This window comes from Exophiala mesophila (genome assembly GCF_000836275.1).
Source record: "Exophiala mesophila strain CBS 40295 unplaced genomic scaffold supercont1.1, whole genome shotgun sequence".
NCBI classification, from domain to species: domain Eukaryota; kingdom Fungi; phylum Ascomycota; class Eurotiomycetes; order Chaetothyriales; family Herpotrichiellaceae; genus Exophiala; species Exophiala mesophila.
The window spans coordinates 4,514,065-4,539,405 of NW_015622504.1; the positions used below are offsets into that span (position 1 = coordinate 4,514,065).

Sequence of the window (25,341 nt, forward strand, 5' to 3'; positions counted from 1 at the left end):
AGGCGAGCAGGTAGAGCATGGCCATCAAGGGAACCAGGACCAAGTCGAGCTTGAGCAGCATTTTCCGGTCAAAAGCTGCAAGCTCTTGCTCGCCCAACTCGCTCAAATAAAGTTCCTCATTGGAAGGAGAAGCATTGTCGCTGTGCTCCTTGCCGGCAATTTCAACCTCGTTGAGATCAGACTTGTCTAGGGCACCTGCAGAAGCCATGGTTTTAGCTGGAAGAGATGTTTGAAGGGTGGATTTTAGAACAAGTTGCGTTCTGAGGGCACAGCGCCTCCTATGACTTTATAGATGCCAACGCAGGCCAGGATTTGCGAGACAATTTGGACCAATATTCATGGTCGTCGTCTAGCGAGTCCCCACGACTATGCCCCATGCTTCATGCTCCATGCTCCATACCCCATATTGCCAGGGAAGAATCCTAGGATGTACTCCGTAAGCCTAGAAGGCGCAACGGCGACACCCAACGGCAGATGGCTGGGTGGATAACTGGGTCTGACTTGGATAGGATTAGGAGATGGTATATTGGAAGGCCTCCGCCGTTGGGGAGATCTATATCACAATCAAGTGCCGTCAATAGTATCCGGAGCCGTGTTACTTGGCGTGTAGTAGGGAATGTTCCGGATGCCATGGGTCAATGCGAGCAGAACTACTAAGCTCCAGATGCTCTGGTCAGGATGCTGTACTCCGTACTGACGCAGTGAAACCGAAGTGTACTCCGTAAATACTGGCGAGTGGCAAGAAAAGTCGGGGGTTTGGGCGGGTCTGTCAAGCTGCCACCAATGACAATGCACATAATGGGTTCTGACCCATTATTAGGCACTCTTGGGATTGTCTAGGCACGACAGGGCATCAACTCTTGGCACTATCGTCCTTGTTCGCCTACACGATTGGCATATTTTTCTCTCGTTTACTGTAATAACCAGCATTCCCACGACAGCTGTTGTGTCTAGGCGGGCGACTGGCGACTGGCGCTCCTTCAGGGCTGGCGGATGTTTCTTGTTTACCAAGTACGGATATAATGCCATGGCTTCAGTTCGATCCGCCCTGGCAGTTCACTGGGCCATTGCACGTGAGATTAAAGACCAAGTCAATTTAGGCACGTGACTATTTAAACTTGAGCAGCACCTTCTTCCGATCAGTGTATCTGGAGTAAAATTGGGGGATAATGCTTCCGGGCAAGTCATGATACCCGAAAAGCCTCCTTTTACTCTACCTAGGGACCTAGACGCCGATCAGCTCACCCACAAAGGCTGTAAATACGAGCACATGGGTATTTGCGCCCCGGATGCAGCCCCGGATCCCGCCCCGGAACAAGTTTACGGGGAGTACTTCATGTGTTCATGACTGACCGAAAGTGGTAGTGTAGGCCGAGCAACCGAGGTATGCGATGTCTATGCGTGGTGTAACTACCTCATCTTAGACTAGTCGTGCCAGTGTAGGTAAGTATCAGTCAGTCTCCAAGAATTCTCAAAACTTAAGACTGGAAAGAAAAACACAAGATTCAGCTGCCAATTTCCTCCAACACTCGGCGTGGCAATGCCCAGCTCCGTGTTTAAGGGTGCGGACGAGGGGTGCGGGCCCGGACCCCCCGGACCCCCGGAACCACTCGGCCATAGGCTCCCTAAGCGTTATAATTGCAGCTAGTCGGGGGACTCTCACATGCTACTGTCTCCCCTCAGCCTTGGGTAAACCCATTGCGGCATGCAGACGCCACCAACCGCACAATATCCATTCTTCTATTCACATCCTTGTCTAAAGTCTGGCCTTGCTTTTTGTGAATTAATTATCAACTGAAGAGTGCTTTATATTAGTAACAATTGAACATTTTCTCTAGAGACAGATCCTAGCAGGGAGAAAGATGGTAAGTACTGGGGATTGTAGGTACGAGGAAGGTAAGTCGATCTTTGTGGCACCACGTGTTGTTACTTTTTAGTTCAATATTCACATGGAGGAGGTCGCGCCTTCCTCGAGGGGGCCAACACATCTCAACCAACACACATGAGGCAGGTACCGACCTACTTCATGGTTCCTTCCTGTGGCAACTGCATGGCGTACGGAAGTCACGAGCTGCAATTGAAAGAAACGCAGAGATCTCAGTTTATTGTCACTCTTCAACATCATCTCTTTCACTATTAACCTTCTTGTTCTACTTGTGCTCGGCTCCAGCTGACTCTAGTCACTACTCAGGACTCCCGCAATCATCCAACGTATGCTATACCTCCCCTAGTACCACGGACATAATCAACATCACACCACTACCAAGCCTTTTCCTCCTTTTTATTTGTCCTCTGACTCTACCTATCCAGGCCAGTCCTGTCCCGTCCCGTCCCTGAGTTTGGTCAACCCCGCCTCCCAGTTTCCCTAGCTAGAGCCTTCTGAATATTATTCCAACGTCGCCCAAAATTCATCCAACAATTCGTGTCGCTTGAGAGCCAGGTCAAAGTCAGCATACGGCTTCCCCGTCGCATAGGCCTCATACAGCCTGCCAATATTCTGAGCTGGCGTTGGTAGACCCGTCCACTCCTTCCCACCCTCGTCGATGGTGATATCTTCCACTTGGTTGGTTTCTGAATTGGAAAATCGAATACTCGTGGCGGCGGCAATCTGCGGCCCAGCACTCGCAAACTCAACCGCCAATTCTCCTTTGGTACCATAAATGCGCCAGATGGACCCGGATGTGTTGATGAAGCGATCACCAGCCCTCAGGTGGAAGCTGATCACTGCAGGAGGGTTTCGATCCAGCTTCCCCTGAAGGAGAATCTGATCTGGAGTGTTCTTGTCGTAGAGCTCCTCCGTCAAAGATCCGTCCTCCTTGGTTCGGTGCATCTTCCGTCTCAGGTTTGCTGCCAGCGGTGTGTACGACCCTGGCTTCAACTCGCCCACAGCGAGCAGGATCGAGTCCAGTATATGTCCACCGTAGATGGTCAACAGATTGCCGCCTACCTTACGGTCCATGAAATAGTGATACCGATTTCCTGCGGCGTTGTTCTGCCAGACGTTGATTGCACCCTGGAAATTAACGCTATGAATGTCCCCCAGACGGCCTGAGTCGATGAGTTCCTTGACCTTGAGCACACTTGGAGCGACACGGCCCTGTAGACCGACAATAGTCTTGAGATTCTTCTGACGAGCCAAGTCCGCCATCTCCCTTGCCTCCTCGGTGGTAGCACCCAATGGCCACTCGACGTAGACGTTGCGACCTGCCTTCAAAGCCGGCATCGCCACCTCATAGTGTGTATCCGCTCGCGTCGACACCACATACAGGTCGACGTCCGGGTCTGCTGCCAACTTATCGTACGAGTCATACGCCCTCGTCGACTCCGGCAGACCGTGGGCCTTGATCGCAGCTCGAGTCGATTCTAACGATGAATTACACAATGCCACGATCTGGTAATTTGGCGATGATACTAGCCGTGGCAAATGTGACGTTGTTGCCCATGCTCCAGCCTTGCTCGACAGACCGACAATGCCAACTCGGATTGGCGCCATCACGTTCCAGAGGATTTCCGATTATCGTTGCTCGTTGTTGCAAGTCTTGACCTTGCTTTTTCCCCTCAAAATTCGTCTAACCACATACCCTATGAGAAGAAGTTTGTTCGAGGTCTGGTCCACAGGGTTATAAGCACACTACAAACGACAGGTTTGTCACACAAGGCGATGCAACCAGGTGATCACCATTGCCCCGGGTGCCATGCGGGCGTCCGCCAATAGGCTGGCTGACAAATCGGACATGTCCTCCAGCCTGTGAGCTGTGAGGCTGATTTGTAAATTGAAACATGTTTTGATTTCATCATTCTCCAGTCAGCCAAGAAAATCTCCAACCGTCGTGAGTTTGGGGTAACGAGGGGATGGTGACACTTGGATACAGGGATAGTAGTGGTAGCCCAAATGTAGCGATGCATTGTTGAGGTCCTTAACTCAGACATTCCGCTAGAATTTAAATCACCGAGCAGACTTACTACAATTAAGTTGTTATAGTACGAGGTAGAAGAGCTGGTGCCAAAGGCGATTTTATGGGGCGATAATAGTTATAATACAGTCGGATGCGAGTAGATTATCACAGAAGAGGCTTAAGGGAGATGTTTAAATATATCATCCTATACTTCAGTCTATAAAGGTCGGTGCAAGAAACTCTCAAAGCGTCCAATATTTTGTGAGTGTCCACTTTTCCAGAAGGTCAACTCTCACAGAAAGAGCTGTTGTTGTGGCATCTCCAGGCCATCTGAAACCGAAATATCAGCCAGATCGTTGCTCTTCTTTTCGGTTGACTGTCAGGATTTGAAGTTTGGTACTGGACAGCCGAGGAACCTGATATCGCACAACAGCTGGTGGAGTTCCAATTCCCATCATCTGGGAAGGCACACAAGGTAATGAAGACAATGCGTCAGACTGATCTTGCAGGGGAAGATAGTAATCTGGCAATGAGGATGTGAAATTTCTTGGTAGGGGCATCGCTGCGGCTCGATCTGATCGATTCTGGACATAGTTGCCATTGTGACAAGGATAACTGAACATGCTATCGTATGGTGCCGCGTAAGATTCTCCCTGGCCGCGTTGATAAGCGTACATCCCTTCCGGGACATGCGATGCTGCTTTCCAGAATCCCGCTCTCAGAAGAGGCTAGGAAGGGTCATCTTGACGTAGATAATGGCTTTCCCTCAGGTTTCTTCCATGGTCATTGGGGAATCTGAATCGCAAGGAGCCATGGGCAGCAAAGTTACCAGAGCTTCCAAAAGTTCGACCAATAGTCACTTCACCAGAGACCTGCTTGCCCCGATTAGGTTCCTCCCATTCAAACGAAATCCAAGTTTCTGGAGAAGCTCATTGCGCGATGCCATGAACGACTTGAGTGTGGGGTTCAGCCGTTTGGAAAAAACAATGATCAATGATTTATTTCCTCGCTAGACTATGTTGAATCTAGATCATTCCTTCGCCGGACAACGTCGCCTCGCCAATATTTCTGACGAGAGTGCATCTAGCGTTCGTGTAGCTTATGGTATCGCCAATACCACACGCTGTTTATTGTGTTATCGATAAACTGTCGATTCGAACTTGTCGGATCTATGATGCGCTCCTGTTGGTACCAATGCCAATCTAGCATGCGCCAGAGCACAAACCATAGATTACCTCCTTTCCATAGGTACGAACTTTACAACATCTGAGCCTACAGATAACGCGCAACGGTAGAAAAGTAGGACTGAAGGTGCATTGTCTCTATAACCAATCAGAAATAATTCCATACAAATCTAACTCTATTTGTTAATTTTAGCCTCCGAGGCCCCTCTCTAATGCAACTGACATTGAATTGATTCGTTTAGTGTGGCCTACCAAGTCGCTACAACCCCACCTCGCTGTTCACAGTAACCTTATCAAAGGATAGGATGTCATCTTGAAGTACAGCTGATTATTTGTTTGGTAAGAAGTTTACAATCTGCCCCATCTTGTCGCCTACCGAGTTTGGCAACTATGCTCTAGACCGAGAGACAAGGGCGGTGTTAGGATCCTTTTGGTTAATTTGATCGAGTCGTTTCCTTAAACATTCCCCCCAGATATCGTCCAGATGACCATCGGCAATGTTCTGGTTGGCTGATCTGCTCATTTCTTGGGATTGACATGGTGCTATATCTCGAGCATATAGGTAGATTGCTCGCACCTTGAGTAGTGTTTGGTTGTTTCTCCCTTCAATCCTCCTGCACAGAAGCGCCTCGAGAAGAACTGGTGCACATAGCTACTTTTGTTTCACGCTTCTCTCTCTATCCCTCTCCAACTACCACAGGCACGATGCCGATCTATCTCAGCATGCAACGGGTGCGCTTTTCCAGCCCAGACGCGTACGAAAAGTTCAAGGTTCTCTTTGCCGATACACGCCGTCACCTAATGCAACTTCCTGGCTTCCTACACCTTATCTGGTGGGAGCATCCGGACGACCGAAGCTGGTATAACGAATGTAGTTTTTGGACGAGTCGCGGCGCATTATACGACTGGCACAAGGATACCTATCATAAGCATTGTAAAGCATGGGCAGCCAACGGCGCTATTATGGAAGACATTATCACTAATTTCGAGCTCGTTAATACTCGACTCCTCCGGATCTGCCCCGTATGCAACGAGACCCAGGATAAAAAGTACGATCTTGCACAGGAGCAAGCAGTGTTGCACGAGCAATGTCCTAAATGCGGGTTTCATTTCCCTGTTCTGGAAGAAACACCCTCAAGCTTTGCCGTGTTTAAAGATGCAGTCATGCCCCCAGCCGACAAAGCTGGGGGAGCGGGCGAAACTGCGGCTGCATAATCAGGCAGAAATCAATGAGAAGGGGCTATGATTGAATAATGCCAGTGATGACCCAGGAGGGTCATTCAGGTCTTTCGAGAGCATATCCAACCCAGGTCTAGTAAAGATGTGAGAGAGATTACAATGATACCTCATGGACCAAATCACAATTCCTCGCAAGTAAGAACGAAAAAAAAAGAATAAGATGGTCAGGGAACAAGTTTTTGGCCCCTTGGACATTACATGTGAAAACGCGCCTTCCGCCCAACGTTCTTGGCATGGAGGGACATTTCCCCGCACTTTGCGTGGCCTTGTATCAAAATAACCACGTGATACAATTGCGTTGAATCGTCTAATCGTGTCCTAAGAACTCTATGCTTCAGATGAAGATGAAAACTCTACGAGAGGAAGCAAGGGAATTCCTGCATATACGTATACGCTGTCTAGTCCATCCACAATATAGCGTCCTGCAATCTAGAAAGAGCCACTTGTTCGTCAATCTTCTCGACGTGCACCAAGTAGATAATGTGATGCTCTTCATCATGTCCCCTATCTCACAAATTTGGACCTTTTGAATCCCGTTCGGCTAGTCAATGTGATGACGCGTTGTGTTTGGCATCGCCAATCTCGGTGAAGGCTTTGAAGGTGACAAGCTCGTCCGAAGTACTTTCAATGACCAGCTCGGCGGTGGCACCGATAAAGTAGACCCAGCCTTGTTTGATTGGTTCCTTTTTCGGGCCAACACTGATGAAACCCTCACCACTTGTGGCAATGACAATGCTGGGTCCGTCGATTGCTTCAAATGTCACCTTGGCACCAGGCTTGTTCAAAGCTGACCGCACGACACTGAATTCCTCAATGGGCGGGTCATACAGCAAGGCTGAGCTGTTGGAGCTGTAGGCGGTCGAGTTGAGTGTGGCATAAGCGTAGTCGACAGGCTGGAGAAGTTGTTGTTCAGGAGGATCGTGGTCATAGGTCAAGATATCCGTCAGTGTGTTGACATCCTGGAATTTGGGGGTGAAGCCTGATCGGATCACATTGTCACTGCTGGCCATGCACTCGATGATATCACCAGAGATGTATGCATGGATATCGTCGGCCTTGAGATACATAGCTTGCCCTGGATTGAGCTTGACAAAGTTGAGGAAGAACAGAACAAACAAGCCAATATCGGCAGGGAACTGGCCATTGCAACGTTGAACAAGTTCGCAAAGCTCTTCGCTGGTGTTGACTGAAGGCCCAGGGGTGATGGAGCCAGACTCGGCCAGGGCGACCAAGTCTTTTGACTTGGAGGCCACCAGTGAGCGGTCAGATTTCATCAAATGGCTGAAGGCTGCCTTGAGTCGAGATTTGGCGTCTTCCAGGTTGGGAGAGGACTGTTGGGCTACCTCTTCAAGGGCCTTTGCATCCGCTTCTCCGACGAGTTCACGAAGAGGAGCAATGGTGGCGAGGAAATGAGCGATCTCCTTGAGGGGCCGGAAGCCACAAAGACCCTCAAAGGGAGTAATGGCCAAGGTCATTTCAGGCTTATGGTTGTCATCAGGGTAGTTTTTGGGGTCCTTTGCATGGAGCTGCTCCGCCAACTTTTTGTTGGGATGAGCCTGGATGGAGAGTGCCTTGTTGATGGAAAGGACTTTGAAGAGGAACGGTAATTTGTTCTTGTACTTGGCCGCAATGTCTCCGCCGAGAAGTTGTTGGTTATCAGTGACCAGGTCGATCAAGGACCGACCAGTCTCCAGGTCCTTGGAGGGTAGGGAAGGGTGTGTGCCCATCCATAGCTAGACACAGGACATCGGTATATGCCAATAAGATGGAAGTGAAGCAACTTACCTCGGCATATGGCTTGCTCTCCTGGATGGTGAACGAGTCTGAGGGTGTGGCGGCAGCATACTTGGCGGCAGCAGAATCGTTTCCAATTTTGCCTTGATATCGTCAGTTACAATCCTTGGAGCATCTGAAGAGGCTTGACTGACCCCAGTCATAGCTGTTGACACCTGCACATCGTTAGTATGTTCCTGTGAACTGTGGTTGGGAAGATTACGATTCGGACGTACCACATTGCAGGCGGAAAAGGGGGACTGGGGGCATGTTGAGATGAAGTCTGAGTGAGGCGTCGAATGTCCTGAATAAGGTCGGATTGGCGGGATGAAGCAAAGATCAATTGACCAAACTCGAGAACATAGGAGGATTGGTCTTTAGGAGAAGAAAAACTCAGGAGTAGCATTGGGCGGTGAAAATGACATGGGTTCTGATTGATGACAGCCACAATGGCATCTAGACACCTGAAGGTGGACATCGTCATGCAGGTGGCAAGATCATTGGTCGACGGGCATCGTTCCAGATCTGGCAGCCAACCCTACCGCAGCCTGTATGCTTCGCCGTACTCGGGGATGGGGTCACGTGACAGGCACCACCTACGTTGAAGCATACCATCTAATTCTGCACCTTCCTCCTCAAACGTGATATTCTTCACCAATCAACATGCGAGTTGGTGACCACTCAATTGACAACCTCCATCCTCATCATTGTCTCACTCTTTTTGTCTAAACATGGCTATATCTGTTTGCCAATCCAGGCGTAGCACTAGTCACATTTGATCACCGTCTCGCACTAGGTCTGCGCCGAGCCTGTTTTCTGCCGACAGAGCTGGTCGGACGTCGGACCTCCGAAACACAACGCGCTCACCAGGCCACTGGGCCGCGTGAACTAGTTCTGATGCTGGTGTGACTGCGTGCTTTTCATTTCAAGTTAAATCAGCTTGTTCTCGGCATATTTGTCCTTTCATTTTGTCTGGTCTTATTGTCGATCATTTCTGAGGAACACGCGACACATTAACTACACGGCATCCAACCACCAACCACCAACCACCGTCTTGAACCCAACATGAGCTCTCGACCAAGAGCGGGTCGGGGCGCGACAGGACGCGACGGCAAGGAGTCGGATCTTGAGAATGACATCCTCAGCAGGGTTCTTGAAAGTCTTCGAAAGGCGCAAGGATTCAATGACCATTGCAAGCGGCTAGGACAAGAGATTCTGGCTTTAGAGGAAGAAATCAAGGCTCAAGGCCGTAAGTCCCGGACACCTCCCTCTCGCCAGATCATGCCACCCCTGGACATCTGGCTAACACCCTTCACAGATTCGACCTCTGAACAGCATCGACGTCTTGACACCTTGTACCGAGACAATCTTCGATATTCGGAGATGGAGCGGAAGGTGCACGAAGACGAGGACATTGTCAATAATCTGGCAATTCTTGCTACGATGAAAACCAATGATGATCTTGCCCCCAGGAATGGGCAGCCAAAATCCCGCAAGCATCAACGCCCTGTCGCTGTGGAAGTTGAGGTACCAGCAGAATCCCCTGGCCCCAGCCCCGGTGATGGTCGACTGGAGATGATGAAGCGAGTCAAGGGTACTTCCCAACGAAGCTCGAGTACAGCAAGCCAGAACCGTGCAGCCGCCAGCGGTAAGGACGATGGTGTGGAACTTCACAAAGGGATCCAAGCAGAACGGGCTGGGCAACTGGTCGCTGGTACCGAAGTCTTCTACAAATATCCCAAAGATCAAGCAGATCAAGAGGAAGGAGTGGGCATTCATGGCATTATCAAGAAAGTGTGGCAGGAGAAGAAACCGTAAGTGATGCAAAACGAGATCAGGACTCACCGCAGAAGAAGATGACTCTGACTATTTACAGAATTCAATACGACGTCAGGGACCCTGAAGATGACCTGTCTGGCAAGCAAACCGTGCGCAAAGCCACGGCGCGAGATCTGGTGCCCATCTCACAAGTCAACCCCGGCGTAGCACAATTCCCTAATGGAGGCAATGTCTTTGCCAAATACCCCGACACCGACACCTTCTACCGAGCCAAGGTCAAGAACTTCCAGAAGACGATGTACAGCCTGAAGTTCGACGAGGATGATAAGGAAATGCTCGTGGATGCTCGATTCGTTTTGGACTCGCGGCTTAGGTGATTAGGTATCTAGCAATCGCTTATGAATACATGAGATATGACTACAATTGAAATGAAACGTCCGATTGGCCGTAAATGAAATTGATCAACCCTTCAACTGACCCTTACTAGCCAAGTAAGCAGCACCAGAATCTGCCCAAATCTCGTAGACCTTGACCTTGTTCTCTTGATCGAATTCAAGCACATATGTAAAAACCTCATCCCACGCTTGACCTGTACTCGTCCACGTGAAACGAGCTTCTCCTCGAACCGACACCTTCGACGTCTCAACATCAACCAGATAATTGCCAAACCGCATATTTTCATACGACAGAAGAGAAGACAGGATGTTGAAGTACTCCTGAAGGCCGGACTGACCACGAAACTCTCGTCCTAAGAACGGAGCCAATCCTGGCAGGCCATGTTCGAAAGCCAGGACATTTCCGGAAGAGGAGAAATGAGACAGGATCTCAGCTGAAGGTTTCTGGTTTGCAAAGGCCTCGCAAAACTGCTTAGCTGCAGTCAATAGGTCTTGACGATTTGGATGAGACATTTTATTTCGGACGAGAGAGATAGAGTGATTTTATTGAGATACCTAACGATACGTCGTCATTGTTGTGCTTGAAAGCACCTGGGTCTTAGCGTAGGCAAATGCCAGGGTTGAGTTGCGTGGAAATTCCGGGCTGACCAAAGTGCTTAGCAATGTGGGTTTGGAGGTTTGTCAGGGAACAGGTTGTGCGCTCATGCCGCTATAAGTCACGTGTCAAACAAAGCCCCTCTCACCTGCACCTGCCTTGCCTTGCTTTGCCCAGTACTCCCCCGAGCAGACGATGTGACACATCCAGGCAAGAGCCATAAATCGCGATCTGTCATATTGAGTATCGTCATGATACATAGCGAGGGGGTTTCAGGGCTCGAGCAATCGACAACAGGCAGGCATCGAAGGCTACTCGGTTCGAAGTGGTAGTCGAATGCGTAGGCAGTCGCTCGACTGATGTTTGTTGGTAACCGCCGTTGTGTGTTGGATAGCGATGTTTTGAGCATTTTGGATTTCGAGGACTCACCTTTCTGTTGTGTTCCAGGACATGCATGCTATCCAGGACCTATAGGTATCTACCTACCTGCATGTACGCAGCATGTCGTTCGAGTGTGCAAGTGTTCAAGCGGCGGTCAGAGACCGCTTAATGATCCTTTGGACAGTAGCAAGTGAGCCGAGGCTCAAGCGCGTGTAAAGCGGCGAGCGGCTGATCAGAACGGGATGCGAGGTTTCTGGTCCGAGTACCCGTACCTGCTCATCAAACCCTCCAGTGCTCTTGCCTCCCCCGCGGCTTGGTAACCTTGCCAATAATCTTTTTCCATATTCCGCCATCCTCTCTCCGCTTTGGATTCGAGATGCTTCTTCTTCTGCGTCCTCTTCCTTCTCTCACCAATCTCCACACAGTTCCAACCGCATATCCCGCTCAAGTGACTCCTTCTGCACTTCGTCGTACATCGGATGACCTTTCGACTATAGAATGACGACTTGACGGCTCTCTACTTCAAACATCTGCCCGCCCTCCTCCCTCCGGGACCATCAATCATGGCCGGGCCAAGCGACGACCTCCCTGCCCATTCTTCTCCCATGCTATCCCCTTTGCCCCGACCCTCTGCACAACATACACCCGGTTGGACTGAATACAGTGATGAATCTCCTGTCACTCCTGGCTTCCCTGAAAATCTCCTCTCTCCCGCTTTTACCCCACCAGCCACTCCCGGTGCCTCAACTCCCTCTCGCCATCTTCATGCCGAACCAAAATCAACCCCCGTCGATACTTCCCTCGATGACCCCGACACCAAACAGCCTCGGCTGGTCGAGAAAATTCCAAATGTAGAGTGTCTAGTTCGTGCTCGCATACCCACTACCTCGGGCACAGAAATGTTTCTTCATTTATATCAGAACGACATTGACAACAAGGAACATTTGGCCATTGTATTTGGCAACCACATTCGGAGTCGCAGTCTTGACTCTGAACGTCCAGGAGAAACCGAGATGGATCGCATGATTCGTGGCGCTTATACTGGCAGACTAAGACCTGGCCGCACAAGTTCAAGAATCGACCCAGACCAGAACAAGAGGCCTTCAGGACTACCTCGGTTAAGAAGTGGTTCTGCGTTGAAGAACATGACCACTGTGGAAGAGGTGGACGACACGCCCTCTACAGCCGGCCCTGTTCTGCCTGTCAAACCCGCTCAAGATGAACAGAATTCAGAACAGGTCAAAGATGCGGCTGAAGGTGTCGCAACCCTCCTTGACAGCGTCCACATCAACCACGCTCACTTAAAACCCCCTCTCGTGCGCATCCATTCCGAATGCTATACTGGAGAGACTGCCTGGTCTGCCCGATGTGATTGTGGCGAACAACTCGATGAAGCTGCACGACTCATGTCCCTACCCAGTTCCAATGGGGGTGTCATTGTATATCTCCGACAAGAAGGCAGAGGTATTGGATTGGCTTCCAAGTTGAAAGCATACAACCTTCAGGACCTGGGAAATGACACTGTGGAGGCAAATTTACTCCTGAGACATCCCGCTGATGCCCGAAGCTATGGCCTTGCAACTGCCATTCTACAGGACCTTGGTCTGGGCTCTGACACAGATGCCGATAAACCACCTTCGGAGCAGGGTATTCGTTTACTCACAAACAACCCTGATAAAGTCAGGGCCGTCGAAGGTCCCAACAAAGAAGTTCGCGTGCGAGAGAGAGTCGCCATGATCCCCATTGCGTGGAGGACGGGCGGAAGCAAGGGTGTGCGAGGCATTGAAATTGAGAAGTACCTGGAGACCAAGATCGGAAGAATGGGACACATGATTCAAGAGGAATAGTTTTGAGTCCCTCTCTTGAACAACATGTTACACGGCTGAGAAGCTCGTGGCTCATGATATCAGTCGGAACAAATCCTTCATGGTACACGACAGCAGCTTCCGCACTTTTGACCGCCTCCTGGCCAGGGGCCACAGAATTGTCTTCCCGTCACAAGAGGCCAGAGGGAACGCCCCACCACTGGACGAGCGCTTCAATTTGGCCCACGGTGATTCCTATCATCCGTGCCCATCTCTGTTTGTTCGTCAGGAGATGACTCAACGAGATCACAAACCTGAAGATTGCATCAAGATTTGATGTCTGATATATACCACATGGCTGAAGGGGATCATGTCCCTTCCCCTAATGCCCAGCATCTAGGATGTACATGGAAAGAGCATGCACATAAGTCATAGAGGGCCATATATTGTACAGTTTGGCTAAGAGACTAGCTCGAGGGCGATGAGAGACGAGAGGTAGATACCTAGGTACCCAGAAGAGATGAACAGCTCTTGGGTGGGCGTTCATGGTCCATCAAACCCAAGATGGAAGCTTCTTTCCCATTAATCCGGTGACGGCCATAGCTTCAATATGAGAACGTCCATCACCAGAGCCCAAAATACAACTTTCTCTTCCTCTGCTGCTGCGGCGCCGGCGGCACTTCACCTTGCCCGTCACCCTCACCCTCTCCAACCTTCTCCACACTTTGAGCCTGATGTTCCAAATCACGCTTCTGCTTCATCTTCTCAGCAAAAGCCTCAACATCATCACCCACCTTCCCACCCTTGTTCAAAACATCCAACCCCGTAACCCTCTCTTCTCTCCCACCCCTCGCCCTCTCTTTATTCGTCAACCCATCATCCCACGGCGCAATTCCTCTCACATCAATCCCCTCCTCTTCCTCGGCATTCAAATCCTCCATTCCATGTGCCCGACGATACAAACGCCGTTTCTGTGCATCGAGAATCTTCTGTTGACGTGACGCGTTGGTCTTTTCCGTCGTGTAGTCAATATGGAGCCGAATAATCGACAGAGATTCGGTAATGTAGTTGATGGGATGAAATAAGAACTGGGATATCGGTGGGATCAAGTGTCCATAGGGAGAGGTTTTCAGGAAGGTTTGTGTCAGCGTTATGGATGCGAGGATTACCAATGTACCCTAAAGATCAAGACTGGTCAGTGACAACGTTATTCGGTTCGCCTTGCGAGAAACATGGGTTTCTTGATAAGTAGTTCTTGTCACAATACTCACCATCGTAATCCAGAGATGAATCGCGCGATTCGTCAGAAACCAATGCATGAACGTCCCTTGATTTGGAAACGTATGGGGATATGATCTGGTCTTTTGCTTCTCCTTCTCTTCTCTTGTTGCACCTTGATTATATGCCGCTGGACCAGGTGTGGGTCGTCGTCGACCGAGTCGCGATGGATGCGACGGCGGCCGGAATTGGTCTGGTCGTTCCAAGACAATAGGTTTTCCTTGGCTGTTGTTGTTTTTGTTGTTGCTGGAAGCGCCTGCAGTCACTCGTGACGAGGTTGAGAATGCTGGTCTGCCTGCTGCTGGCGCGAATCCCAGTCGCATACCCGCCGTTCGTCGGAGGCAGGTCCGGCATATCGATAATGAGAGGGAGCTTGTCTGAGATGCCATCGTTGGGAGGGGAGAGGGTTTGACAAGGTTGAGAAGGGGAAGGTCTGCAAGATGGAATATGACAGGGTAAAACAGGACCCAGCCTGCTTGGGCACTTGGTGTCGGTGAGCTTGAGGTGTGTAAATCAATTCCAAAGCTTCATGTTCAGTTCCTTTTCCAGAACTCGGAAACATTTCGAGGTGGAATGAGATCCGCATAATCTTCGGTCTTGGCAAAGCCATTGAACTTCCGTTTTCTTATTGGTTGGAACCACCTACACATACGAAGAACTCCTCATTACATGCTTCCACATCTTTCACATGGACATTTTGTACCAGGTTACATATACATCAGACGATGCTATAGGATTCAATCTGGGCTAAAATTGCTAGACAGTTTAGTCCTGTATTGGGAACTCCGCCGACTCTCCGTGTCCGTACATTTGATTTCTAGCTGTACACTATAGCCCCGTGTTCCCGAGGGCAATTAACAAATGAAATATATGTCGCTGTGAAAAGCTGACAATTGCAGGGATTGGGCAACGCAAAATGCAGCCCATACTCTCCGTTATCCCCGATAACTGCAATCCCGAAGCCCAAACCGCTCAAAGGCTCAAAACCGAAGCCAACCCCTCCAACGTCCAGATGCAACACCAGAGTGGGTGGTTTGGAGCTCCACTCCATCATAAAAATGAATTTAACAAATGGGAGGCGCAGCAAGACTCAATAACGTGCCCCGAACGATCTCATTCGGGGCCTGCTTTTCTTTTTTCCTCCGGTCAACGCAAAACTCCTCGTCATACTCCTGTTGAGCAGGATGCAATCTCTTTGGTGATTTTTCGTACAGGATATCAATAGATAATAATATATCATTCGACGTGGTTGCCAGTCACAAAACGCCCGATTTTAACGAGCGTCGTTGTTATCTGATTGATCAATATGTCTACCGATAGACTGACCCAGCTGTGAAAATGCTATTAGCCGCCGATGTGGCCCAGTCATTTTCCTCGTATGGTGGTGTTGGCCACAATGGCGGGGCCTGCTCGTTTTCGCTTCTCTTCTTGCTGATGTTCAAAGGTTGGGAATGATTGGAATGGGTCGTATTGAACTGCACCCCATCTCTTTTTGCTGAGGGGGATGGTGTCAGATACGGACCCTGAAGCGATGCGCTGGTGGGGATCTGAGGTAGCGATTGTCGGTTGTAATCTTTTTGGGCAAGTGCAGCACGGTGAAGCTGCGAGGATGATTGGCTGTGTTCATCCATGCGTCGTACTGCCCGGTGAGTGGATCGAAGGGCCTCATCGAGGAGCTCGTCTTCCTCTGCAGGAGCTTCATACTGATTTATAGGAAGTGGTCGTCGACTTCGAGGATTTGCGGGCAGCGTATTGTGGTTCGGTCCGTCTCCTGACCGACTTCCCTGTGACCTCGGAACGGAATGAGTCCTCTTGAGAGAGCCAGTATTGGAAGCTCTCTCTGAGGGATTCTTGGTGGTCTGTTCCGGTTGACCAGGTTTGTCGAGACTATATCTCACATTTTGTAATATCCGGTCAAGGTCTGAAAAGTCGTTCTGGTTCTCAGGGATTACGTTGTCCACCATCAATGAGGACCGGTTCGACCAGGGGACAGTAGCAGCAGCATTAGCTTCAACATCGTCACTGCTTGGAGATGCAAGCCCATGTCTGCCAGAAAAGCGCCGAGCTCGTTTCCGCAGATGTGAGAAGAAGCTCTCCTTCTGGCCACTCGGCGGAGAGACGAGCCCGCTGTTACCGTTGAGTGCACGTTCAGCCTCTTGTCGATGAATGTCGGTGTAGTGATTATGATGAGAATTAACAGACAATTGCCGTCCAATCTTTTTCGACTTTTCCTCTATGGCGGTCGAGGTATTAGATTTGGAAGGGTTATGTGTGGTGAATGTGGAGCTAGCTTGTGCAGTGACAGCGTTGGGAAGAGGTGAGATTGGTCGAATGGAAGGCAGAATTGGCATAGGAGCAGCCCCAATGGGATTGGTACCATTGGTCCAAGTAGATCGTTTACTGGCCTGAGGTCGCAGCCGCTTGACCAGAGATTCGGGTTCTGGGTGTACAGGTTTGGTCTCTGGGTTGTGCTGGGGAACAGCGGGTGCACTTTCTCTCGCTATCAGTGACCGTCGGAACCAGGATGGCTTGGAAGTGATGGTCGGGCCCTCAACAGTATCCTTGGAACGGAAGCTGAGATCGGAATGCTTTCGCCCCAATAATCTCGACGAAGACTTTGGTCTCAACGGGTCGATGGCATCTGCAAAGAACTCGTGCTCCATTGCTTGCTTGGACGTCGGGCGGCTTTTGGGATCCCACATCAAGCACCAGGTGACGAAAGAGCTGAAGGCCAAAGGCCACTGGGGAGGCGGGAGAATAGTCTCCATGGCGTGGGGAGCCATCTATCAACAGTCAGCCAGGTCACCTCATCAGATCAAACTAGTCGAGCTTACCTTGGGAAAGGAAAAGCCTAGCTTCTGAGCAAGTCTCGTTCCATCTCTCCATTCGCCTCCACCGACTCGAGACCCAGACTTCGTGTACCAGTTTCCAGGGCTTCCCATGATCTCACAAACACGCCAGACTTGGTCGACCTCGTTTCCACCAGGGAAGAGAGGCTTCAGGGTAGCCACCTCGACCGCCATGGCGCCAATGGCCCAGATGTCGACGGGAGCAGAGTATTCTCCAGCCCGCAGCAGGACCTCGGGAGCGCGGTACCATCGTGTAGAAACATAAGTGGTGTAAGGGAGTTTGGAGTGGGTCTCACGTGCTAATCCAAAGTCCGCAATCTTGATGGAATAAGTTGGCGGTGTGGCGGGTGGAGTAACGAGAGACGAGTAGCGGCTGAAGGTAGAATGGCTGTCTTGAGGTGCAGAGGTGGAGACTAGGATGTTCTCGGGCTTGATATCGCGGTGAAAGAAGTGGTGAGCGTGAATGTGATCAAGGCCGTTGAGAATCTGATACAGAATGCTTTTGACACTCCGGGCATCCATGCACTTGTGGTCCCTTGCCTTCATCAGCTGGTAGAGATTCCCATCCATATACTCCATACAAATATGAAGCTTCTTGCTGAAAGGATCCAGGAAGATGTCCAGGGCGGGAACCAGGTGTGCGTGTGAGGGTAGTGTTCGTAGGAAGATGACCTCTCGAAGTTCTAAGCAGGGGGCAAATGATTCAAACGTCTTCTTCATCGTCTTAATGGCGACCTGTTGACAGTGTCAGTCTTGTTTGTGGGGCAGAGGCAAACAATCCAATATACCATAGTGTTCCTCCGTGCAACACTGGCACCATTGGCTCTCACTCTGGCCAAGGAGACACTTCCAAAGCTGCCATCTCCTATCTCTTTGATCACTTCAAATCGGTCTTCCAATGCAGTCAGGGAGTACGAAGACGCCCTGCTGTTGTAGTCGGTAACAGCCATTGCGTCGGTAGGAAGGGTGACGTTTAGGATCAACTCTCTATAGTTCTCTCGAAGAGAGTCTATTCCGAGCGTGCTTTCGTCTCGATTAGGGCGACCCTTGGATCCATATAATGTACGCCACTTTCAACACGTCATTGCCTGGTTTCGCATGGAATGGAGGGTTGACGGGTGGTGTCTGATCTCTGTCGATTGAGAGAGAGAGAGAGAGAGAGAGTGAGAGAGAGAGTACTAGATGACGAGCTGTAATAGTGAGGGAAGGATAACAAAGGCGCGCAGGAATGATCGTGCAGAGTGGTGAGCAAGGTCGAGGTACAAAAGAATGATGCTCAGGTCCAAGACCTAATTCGCAATAGCCTCGAGGTGCAGTAGCAGTTAGTATGTAGGTTGGTACTGGAAGAGGTGGATTGGCGGTTGAGGATGCAGACCCGCAAGGGGTGGAGGGAAAGTGGATAGAGCCAGATGATCCCTTTCTTGATTGACACAGACTCTAGAGGAGGGTTGAGCTAACTAGGAGTGTGGAAGGACTGGTGTTAAGGGGGGAAAAGTGACAGATGGTTTCGGTTGTGTTGACGATGTGCTCGGACAATTTGCTTTGGGATTTGGGAGGCGCGTCTTTGCGAGAACGAGTGTGGGAGCTGGCAAGTTGCAAGGACAGCCGGGGCAAGGGGGCCTGGAGAGGCGTGAACATGAGGAGAGGAGATGATGAGCGAAGGGTATAGCGGATTCTGGGCCTAGTTGGTTCCCACCAGGGCTTGCTTTACCATCAGCCTAGTGGCGGTGGAATCAAGCTGGTGGAGGAAATCAGATGGAGTGATGTTCAGAATCCAGGAGAGAAACAGAAGCAACCCAGGAAACGAATCTGAGGCAGAGCCGGACGGACCCCAAACCCTGCCAGGATGGGAGAGGAGCCAGAGGAGCTCAGCCAGAGGCACCACTACGGAGTACACGGCCGTCTAGGCCAACGTCCCAACTAGGATGGGTGATTAGGCTGTCCGGAGTGTGTTGGAACCAGCACCCCGGCAGACACTAAACTCTGCTTGGGGGGAATAGCGTGGTAGCGTGGTAGCAGGGTAGCCTAATAATAATAAGGATACAGCTAAATGGTAGGCTCGGGCGATACCTTGCAGTGTTAGAAGCAGCCAAGCCTGCCGGGGATGGCCTCTGACTTTCGGCTTCACGGGCTGGCCCAGCATGCACAGCAGGTGTCCAATCATGTCATTCCTTGTTGGAGCAGGTGAATGCTGCCTACGGAGTACACTACGGAGTAAATCCCAGGTGGTTAACGCAGATTAATTGTCCGTGGCTGCCCAAGTGGAATCTATCGAACCACTGTTATGGTTCTTTGCCTCGCCCCGTTCCAACCCCATCGTGCCCATTCTCAAGCGTCGTCAGCTGTGCTGCACTACCAGCAAGCAAAAGATGCGTCAACAAGGCATATGACGAAGCATACCAGGACTACAAGGTCAAGATTGTTCAGTGGGGATTATGCAACTCAAGGATTGAGTCTTTTAGGTACTCGACGTGTCAGTTGTTCTCGATTATTGACGAATAGAGATGGCAGTGTCAAAGAAGGAACCATGTCAGATCGCTTGTGAGAGACGACGCTGGACGGCGATGGTACGGGGCGCGCTAGAAACTTTTCAACGCCTTACGCCTCACTGTAGCCACACATGAAGACTACACCATTTTGGTCCATCTACGAAGTACGCAGGAGGTCTCAGAGCGAGATTCTGACCTCACCGTAACGCGAAGAGTCGGACTGTGTAGATAAAGGCATTCTTTCTGTTATGAAAATTGTTGAATGTTGACATAATCGACTCGAACCTGAGAACTGTTTGCCGATTTGTAGGGGAATGCTATTCGCGCAAAGCGAATGTTAGCGAAGGTGTCAACCTGTCAACCATTCCTGTCATCACCGTCATTTGTAACCGGCATACGAGATCGCAAGAAATCAGAGCATTGGCCACACAGGATCTCTCCATCCGGTTCTTGAGGTCCTGTGGCCTTGAAAGCAGCTTCAGCTGGCTTGTCTCGCGGAAACGGCGGGAACTGAATTTGGCGGCCACTACTGGTCAAAAGACTTGTCACTCCATCATTGTCAAGACCAATTGCAAGTCGCCACACACACACCGCGTAGATGCGACCACGTTGCAAAACCCCTTTGTAACCTAGGTCAGACAGAATACTACCTGAGTACAAAATGCTACCTACCTACCTTATACCTAAGATTGCGCGCAAGATTTCAATCATTCGCGTATCAGTGGGAGTGCATGCAGACTGTACATAGATAAAAACCATTGCCCTCGTGGTTTTCAACATGGGAAATTTCTTTCACTACCACCAAACAGCAATTTTGGGACGCGTTTCTCCAGATCAGGACGCAAACTACAGCAGTGTACCAAAGACGCAGACTCGATAGCGAGAGCCACGTTGCTGGGAAATGGACACAAGTACGACAGGGCCCCTTATGGACTCGTGCATCGCATCGTACGGCTGTGACTGTGTCACTCTCGGCGGGTGACGGGTCGCTGCGATACATATGACACCAAAATTCAAGGGCTGCGGGCTAAAGTCACTTTAAACATGGCGGACGGCTGCCCCTTGGGCTAAACCTATCAGGATTTGCGTTCCTGGCTGGAAACCTGATGGGAGGAAGAGTCAAAAACAGGTTTGGCGATCAGTGCACCGTCCATGACCCTCCATCGACCCTCGTCGGCCCTCGTCCCTGGATCTACCTCGACGCGGAATGGTCCAAATGGGACGGGGCGTTGATAGTGCCGGCCAACGGTCTTGGTCAATCTCTGATGCCCGCACCATTGGCCCGGGACTCTCCACTGACACCATTTTTGACTCTGGGATGCGTGGCCTGCCGCTCCGGCCTAGCTTGCAGCTTACGCCTATGCGTAGACTTCAGGCCTACTCCGTAGAGATAGAGGACTCACTGCACTCCAAGGCCCAGAAGTCTGCATACTTGAGGGTTCGATGCTGACCTCATAGGCGCACTATCTGGGTTTGCCCACCGCCAACCTTCCTAAGCACTGGAGGCCGTCGAGGGCCGAGGGTCGCTCTGCTGGCTTCGCCTGCTGGCTCCTCCCACGCTCCAGATGGACTACCCGACTTTTCGGTTCTGCCCTTCCAAGCAATTACGGAGTAAATTCTCCCCCAAGTGGACCATGACTTTCCCTCTGGAAGGATGAAACTGCTCTGTGACATTGTGAATTGCCACTCACAAACCAATGCATCTGCTCCAACATTATCGTCACGGCACGAAGGGATAGGATACTTGCAGAAGGGGGTGACGGGTTGAGACAATTTCTCTATGCTCCCCGCTATCAGAATTGCGAGTAACAACAACCCATTGGAAGAGTTTCATAAAGACATCCGAGGCCGACTTGGCCCCAGTCGTTCCATGTTCGAGATTGCGTTGATTTCGCCGTAGTATGGCCTCAACTAAGCAACGCTGCGTGAAGATGATTCGATCTTTCCACCCCTCAGATTGATTCTACCTTTTGAGGTTTTTGTCGAGATTAGATCTTGGCGAACCAATCGCCTCGTTAACAATAATTCACTGGTTTTTGTTGGACGAGCCAGCCTCTGGATATCATGTCATTCTGTCCCTGCATGATTATCGATTATGAGATATGAGATACGAATCGCGATTTCGCCTCGAATATGTGCGTTGGACGACCTTGCTTGGGGTTATCGCATTCGTCTAGGAGATGATCTAGCAGAATGCCTACCCGTACATAGCTGCGGTTTAATCGACCAACGGGTTTCCCAGAGGCATCTGCTTAGAATAGTGTTGTGTAACAAGCCATAGGAAATCAGCCTAGACAGAATGCACAAGATACGGAGATCAGACAGATCCAATCACCACATGAAGGACGACATATATCACAATGCAAAAATACTGCGTGCCTAATAGCTGTGTCCAACCCTCGTACGTCTTGCTTTCCCTCTGTTGTGCCACTACTAGCTAGGAATCATAAGTGACGAGGTCATGTCGAGTGAAGCTTTGTTCATGCTCCATTGCCTGTTGCGTTGCGATAAGAGTCAATGGTATGTGGCGGTGGGGATTGATTGTTGGAGTTTGAAATCCTCCCCAAATATCATGTTTGTCAATCCTGGTATCTTTGGCCGTGACCCTCATCACAGTCATCTACCTCATATTGTATCCACGTGCTTCAAACGCACAACAAGAGTGTCACAATCGCTTCGGGCCCAATGACTCAATCACAGTTAGAATCATATGCTAAGTCCTCATTCTGAATCGCTGCTGCAAACCCTCACCCTCTCACCTTCCTCTGGATTCTCGATTCTTGGCATTGACTTCAACCTCACCATGTCTCGAAACCACAATCTTAGAGAGCAGTAAGTACAGAAGCGGTTTGTGTGTTCAAACTTATCTCCTCTTCGTCCCCCCTCTTCGCCCTCATCTTTTAGACGCCCCGATGCGCATTATTCGCCTTTCTAACCATCAACTTATCCCATCAGGTCGCGCAGAATGGCTTCCCACCACGGTCCTGGTCCCCAGCTCGCCAATGTCGAGATCGGAAGACTGTAAGCATGGACCGATCTTCTTCTCCTCCTCCTCCTTGATTACTCTGACTGGCTACCAGGATCAAATGCCGTGATTGTGGAATCAACGCCTTCCCTGCTCGGTTCTCGAACAAACAGCTTAATGAGTATCGTCGGGAACTCCTCAATGTACGACATGGCAAAGCCGCGACCCTTCCGAGATGCATCAGTTGCACGCCCGGCAATGTCCAAGAGCTCAAGTGCCGAGATTGTCGAGAGGTCAAGCCAGTCGAAGATTTCTCTCGGAATGCCAGAAGTCAACCAGACAATGCAGTAAGCCATCGCCCCCGACATGAACATGACATTCCATGGCAAGATACCTAACACAGTATAGAGGTGCAGACCATGTGTTCAGGCAACAGAGGATCTCGTCCCAGATCTCGAAGAGGCACTGGCCGAAGAGCAAATTCGCGAGGAATATGAGAAACACCCACACGGGACCTCAGTCTCATCGTCCCATCATGGCTCGACTTCAGGCTATTCACATGCCGACTATGCTACATCCGACTCAGCTAGTCAGCCTGCTTCTAATAGGCACGGAGTCTTTGTGAACAATAAGCATGACTCGGCCTGGGATGACCCTCCACAATCTACATCTTCCTCCGTTTCTCCCCCGAGCACAGTACACTCAGCACGGGCTTCCACTTCATACAGTCGAGCTCCTAGTGGTAGCACTCGAGGTGGATTTTCAAACATATCGGCATACAGACCACCAGTGGAGGTTCGTGTTTACGAGCAAATGCAGCGACAGCGACAATTGCAACAGCAACAACAGAGCCAGAGGGACCAAGGCAATCAGCAGGCTCGAGGCACTGCCAGCGGAAGACGAGATGATTCTGATGACGAAGAGGACTCTGACTTCGAATTGTGAATCACGGAGCCCAGATCAGAATGCAAGAGAGCAAAGTGACCTAGCATCAGAGCCATCGCCAACCATTGCAGATCATTACCTTAACAAAGGCCGCACACAATTTTTGCAGCAGCTAGCATCTCGAGTTCCAGCTCTCCATTCTGAGACAATATGCCTCGAGATCAGAGCGACAGATGGGTGCGAATTTGAATTTGCGATCATTTCTGCATGAAGGCTAATTAACTTGGGATGATTGCAAGCGACAGAGGTATGCTGCTTTGACCAGTGGGCGATGCTGCTCCTATCTGAGGCACTCATCGATGAGTTCTATTGAATCCTAGTTATTAATTAGTTATTAATTGAAAAATTGAAAAAAGCTACCTGGACTTTGTGCTTTGTTGCTCGTAAATGCTTGGGGTGGATATGGTAGTATAACTCTAGCTAGCGGGGAATTACAGAAGTTGTTTATTTTTAATCAACTAGATGTGAACTTGAGTGATGATTATTTTACGCCAGGAATGTCCCAAAACTACCTTAGTTGTCTAGCAATAATTTCTTTTGTTGTGTGGGCTCATTTCAGTGCAAGCTAAGTGAGAACACAAGGTATGTGATGGCTTTCAGTTGAAGTTGGGTATCAATGCAAAAGCGATGGTGATGTGTTGTATGGAGGTGCAGGTTGTACATCCGCCATCAAATCGGCAGGTCCTGCGGCCGCATCAGCAGTGTGATGGTCGTGGGAGTAGTTTCAGCCTTCAAGTGAGCGCTTCAACAAGGTCAAGCCCACACATTTCAAATCTATGCAGGTCGGTTCAGACGATAGAAGTGAGATTCTGGTTAATAATAGCTACAAATCCCAGAGGTACCGTTGACAGTCGTGTCTGTTGTTGAGGAAGCAGTTGAGTGGAAACTTTGACGCATATGTTCGGCAGACTTTCTCTTCATCAATGCCCTGCTAATTAGAATATGTCACCATGTTCATTATTAAACTACCACAATGCTCACCCTTTAGCCTTGGCTTCACATGGTCAGACACACAAGTTGGGCAATAAAACCTCACAGAAACCGGGCCATGAAGTTGCGAAAGTTGCAAAGGATGAAGCATGTGAGCAATGATGATAGGGCCAGGTACAAAGGGTCCGACTTGCCCCATGCATGCGGCATGGCTGGTGCCCACACGTACTCCGTTGGCTCTTTGCCGCTTGGCCTTCGCCTCTGCGGGTGCTGGGCCGAAGTCTCCCCTCTTGAAGCACCGAACAACCAGAATCATGGATCCAACCCAAGGAGACCTCATAGACCACCCACCCACACGCCCTTACAAACCTACAAACCAACGGCTCTCCCGCCCACCATAAACTTAAATCACCTCAATGACGAACTATGACAACCTTGATGTTTGCTATCAAATAACCGGTTCTGGATGCGCGGGCGGTGACGTACCATTTTGCCTATCCAGCAGGATTTGTTGCCTATTCCTCCAGTCCTAGGCATCTAGGCAAGCTCGTCGCATCGCACCGTCGAGCAACGTCTTGGGCCACGTGGTATGAGGTTGCGTGCATCATCAAACCCAGCAAACGATACGCAAGACCTGAGGCTGTGGTTTCTTGACTCGATCAGCCTGTGACCTTCCCAGAAGACGTGTAACCCGAGGCATGATTTACTTTTGAACGTCGGCTCAGAAGCCCTTGGTCGTCTGGCGTAGGCACGCTTGGAAGGTCCATCTCTGAAGTGATGCAATCGACAGATCCCGCTCCAGCAGAGCATCGATGCTCAGATATGGCATCTGAGGACC

The 25,341-nt window shown here is 50.2% G+C and overlaps 9 protein-coding genes across 11 annotated transcripts; 4 read left to right on the forward strand and 5 right to left on the reverse strand.

Moving 5' to 3' along the window:
• Positions 1-2,127: 2,127 nt before the first annotated feature.
• PV10_01438 (uncharacterized protein) lies at positions 2,128-3,605 on the reverse strand. Its single transcript, XM_016365651.1, has one exon. It carries the CDS (start codon positions 3,491-3,493, stop codon positions 2,387-2,389), a length of 1,107 nt encoding a protein of 368 aa, XP_016229300.1. The 5' UTR covers positions 3,494-3,605; the 3' UTR covers positions 2,128-2,386.
• A 2,180-nt stretch (positions 3,606-5,785) lies between these two features.
• On the forward strand, positions 5,786-6,295 carry PV10_01439 (uncharacterized protein; the record flags this gene model as incomplete). Its single annotated transcript, XM_016365652.1, has 1 exon — positions 5,786-6,295. One exon carries the CDS (start codon positions 5,786-5,788, stop codon positions 6,293-6,295), a length of 510 nt encoding a protein of 169 aa, XP_016229301.1.
• A 295-nt stretch (positions 6,296-6,590) lies between these two features.
• PV10_01440 (mannose-6-phosphate isomerase, class I) lies at positions 6,591-8,498 on the reverse strand. Its single transcript, XM_016365653.1, has 4 exons — positions 8,329-8,498; positions 8,248-8,268; positions 8,105-8,196; positions 6,591-8,052 (listed from the first exon to the last, which is right to left on the reverse strand). The coding sequence occupies exons 1-4, from the start codon at positions 8,360-8,362 to the stop codon at positions 6,865-6,867; spliced, it is 1,335 nt and encodes a 444-aa protein (XP_016229302.1). The 5' UTR covers positions 8,363-8,498; the 3' UTR covers positions 6,591-6,864.
• Positions 8,499-8,778: 280 nt separating this feature from the next.
• PV10_01441 lies at positions 8,779-10,338 on the forward strand. Of its 2 annotated transcripts, XM_016365655.1 has the most exons (3): positions 8,779-9,341; positions 9,411-9,906; positions 9,969-10,338. In XM_016365655.1, the coding sequence occupies exons 1-3, from the start codon at positions 9,158-9,160 to the stop codon at positions 10,246-10,248; spliced, it is 960 nt and encodes a 319-aa protein (XP_016229304.1). In that variant the 5' UTR covers positions 8,779-9,157; the 3' UTR covers positions 10,249-10,338. The 2 variants fall into 2 exon arrangements, with proteins under 2 accessions (XP_016229304.1, XP_016229303.1); XM_016365654.1 differs by having other exon boundaries at positions 8,779-9,906.
• On the reverse strand, positions 10,222-10,896 carry PV10_01442 (uncharacterized protein). Its single transcript, XM_016365656.1, has one exon. The coding sequence runs from the start codon at positions 10,777-10,779 to the stop codon at positions 10,333-10,335; it is 447 nt and encodes a 148-aa protein (XP_016229305.1). The 5' UTR covers positions 10,780-10,896; the 3' UTR covers positions 10,222-10,332.
• A 697-nt stretch (positions 10,897-11,593) lies between these two features.
• On the forward strand, positions 11,594-15,085 carry PV10_01443 (GTP cyclohydrolase II). Its single transcript, XM_016365657.1, has one exon. It carries the CDS (start codon positions 11,806-11,808, stop codon positions 13,087-13,089), a length of 1,284 nt encoding a protein of 427 aa, XP_016229306.1. The 5' UTR covers positions 11,594-11,805; the 3' UTR covers positions 13,090-15,085.
• PV10_01444 (uncharacterized protein) lies at positions 13,406-14,844 on the reverse strand. Its single transcript, XM_016365658.1, has 2 exons — positions 14,319-14,844; positions 13,406-14,225 (listed from the first exon to the last, which is right to left on the reverse strand). Exons 1-2 carry the CDS (start codon positions 14,712-14,714, stop codon positions 13,671-13,673), a joined length of 951 nt encoding a protein of 316 aa, XP_016229307.1. The 5' UTR covers positions 14,715-14,844; the 3' UTR covers positions 13,406-13,670.
• PV10_01445 (uncharacterized protein) lies at positions 15,056-18,940 on the reverse strand. Its single transcript, XM_016365659.1, has 3 exons — positions 17,963-18,940; positions 17,160-17,909; positions 15,056-17,108 (listed from the first exon to the last, which is right to left on the reverse strand). The coding sequence occupies exons 1-3, from the start codon at positions 18,122-18,124 to the stop codon at positions 15,636-15,638; spliced, it is 2,385 nt and encodes a 794-aa protein (XP_016229308.1). The 5' UTR covers positions 18,125-18,940; the 3' UTR covers positions 15,056-15,635.
• A 3,328-nt stretch (positions 18,941-22,268) lies between these two features.
• PV10_01446 lies at positions 22,269-23,893 on the forward strand. Of its 2 annotated transcripts, XM_016365660.1 has the most exons (4): positions 22,269-22,495; positions 22,619-22,684; positions 22,744-22,975; positions 23,037-23,893. In XM_016365660.1, the coding sequence occupies exons 1-4, from the start codon at positions 22,374-22,376 to the stop codon at positions 23,571-23,573; spliced, it is 957 nt and encodes a 318-aa protein (XP_016229309.1). In that variant the 5' UTR covers positions 22,269-22,373; the 3' UTR covers positions 23,574-23,893. The 2 variants fall into 2 exon arrangements, with proteins under 2 accessions (XP_016229309.1, XP_016229310.1); XM_016365661.1 differs by lacking the exon at positions 22,269-22,495 and having other exon boundaries at positions 22,556-22,684.
• Positions 23,894-25,341: the final 1,448 nt, after the last annotated feature.

Excerpts from the sequence above, each read along its gene's own strand:
- PV10_01446 (XM_016365660.1), top strand. The coding sequence starts at position 22,374 with ATGCTAAGTCCTCATTCTGAATCGCTGCTGCAAACCCTCACCCTCTCA. Across the intron at positions 22,685-22,743 it reads AATGTCGAGATCGGAAGACT|GATCAAATGCCGTGATTGTG; the intron begins GTAAGCATGGAC and ends ACTGGCTACCAG. Across the intron at positions 22,976-23,036 it reads GAAGTCAACCAGACAATGCA|AGGTGCAGACCATGTGTTCA; the intron begins GTAAGCCATCGC and ends AACACAGTATAG.
- PV10_01438 (XM_016365651.1), bottom strand. The coding sequence starts at position 3,493 with ATGGCGCCAATCCGAGTTGGCATTGTCGGTCTGTCGAGCAAGGCTGGA.
- PV10_01442 (XM_016365656.1), bottom strand. The coding sequence starts at position 10,779 with ATGTCTCATCCAAATCGTCAAGACCTATTGACTGCAGCTAAGCAGTTT.
- PV10_01444 (XM_016365658.1), bottom strand. The coding sequence starts at position 14,714 with ATGGCATCTCAGACAAGCTCCCTCTCATTATCGATATGCCGGACCTGC. Across the intron at positions 14,226-14,318 it reads TTCATCTCTGGATTACGATG|GGTACATTGGTAATCCTCGC; the intron begins GTGAGTATTGTG and ends CTTGATCTTTAG.
- PV10_01445 (XM_016365659.1), bottom strand. The coding sequence starts at position 18,124 with ATGGCTGTTACCGACTACAACAGCAGGGCGTCTTCGTACTCCCTGACT. Across the intron at positions 17,910-17,962 it reads TTGCACGGAGGAACACTATG|GTCGCCATTAAGACGATGAA; the intron begins GTATATTGGATT and ends CACTGTCAACAG. Across the intron at positions 17,109-17,159 it reads TAGGCTTTTCCTTTCCCAAG|ATGGCTCCCCACGCCATGGA; the intron begins GTAAGCTCGACT and ends GACTGTTGATAG.
- PV10_01441 (XM_016365654.1), top strand. The coding sequence starts at position 9,158 with ATGAGCTCTCGACCAAGAGCGGGTCGGGGCGCGACAGGACGCGACGGC. Across the intron at positions 9,907-9,968 it reads GTGTGGCAGGAGAAGAAACC|AATTCAATACGACGTCAGGG; the intron begins GTAAGTGATGCA and ends GACTATTTACAG.
- PV10_01443 (XM_016365657.1), top strand. The coding sequence starts at position 11,806 with ATGGCCGGGCCAAGCGACGACCTCCCTGCCCATTCTTCTCCCATGCTA.
- PV10_01440 (XM_016365653.1), bottom strand. The coding sequence starts at position 8,362 with ATGCCCCCAGTCCCCCTTTTCCGCCTGCAATGTG. Across the intron at positions 8,269-8,328 it reads CCTTTTCCGCCTGCAATGTG|GTGTCAACAGCTATGACTGG; the intron begins GTACGTCCGAAT and ends AACGATGTGCAG. Across the intron at positions 8,197-8,247 it reads TGTCAACAGCTATGACTGGG|GCAAAATTGGAAACGATTCT; the intron begins GTCAGTCAAGCC and ends GACGATATCAAG.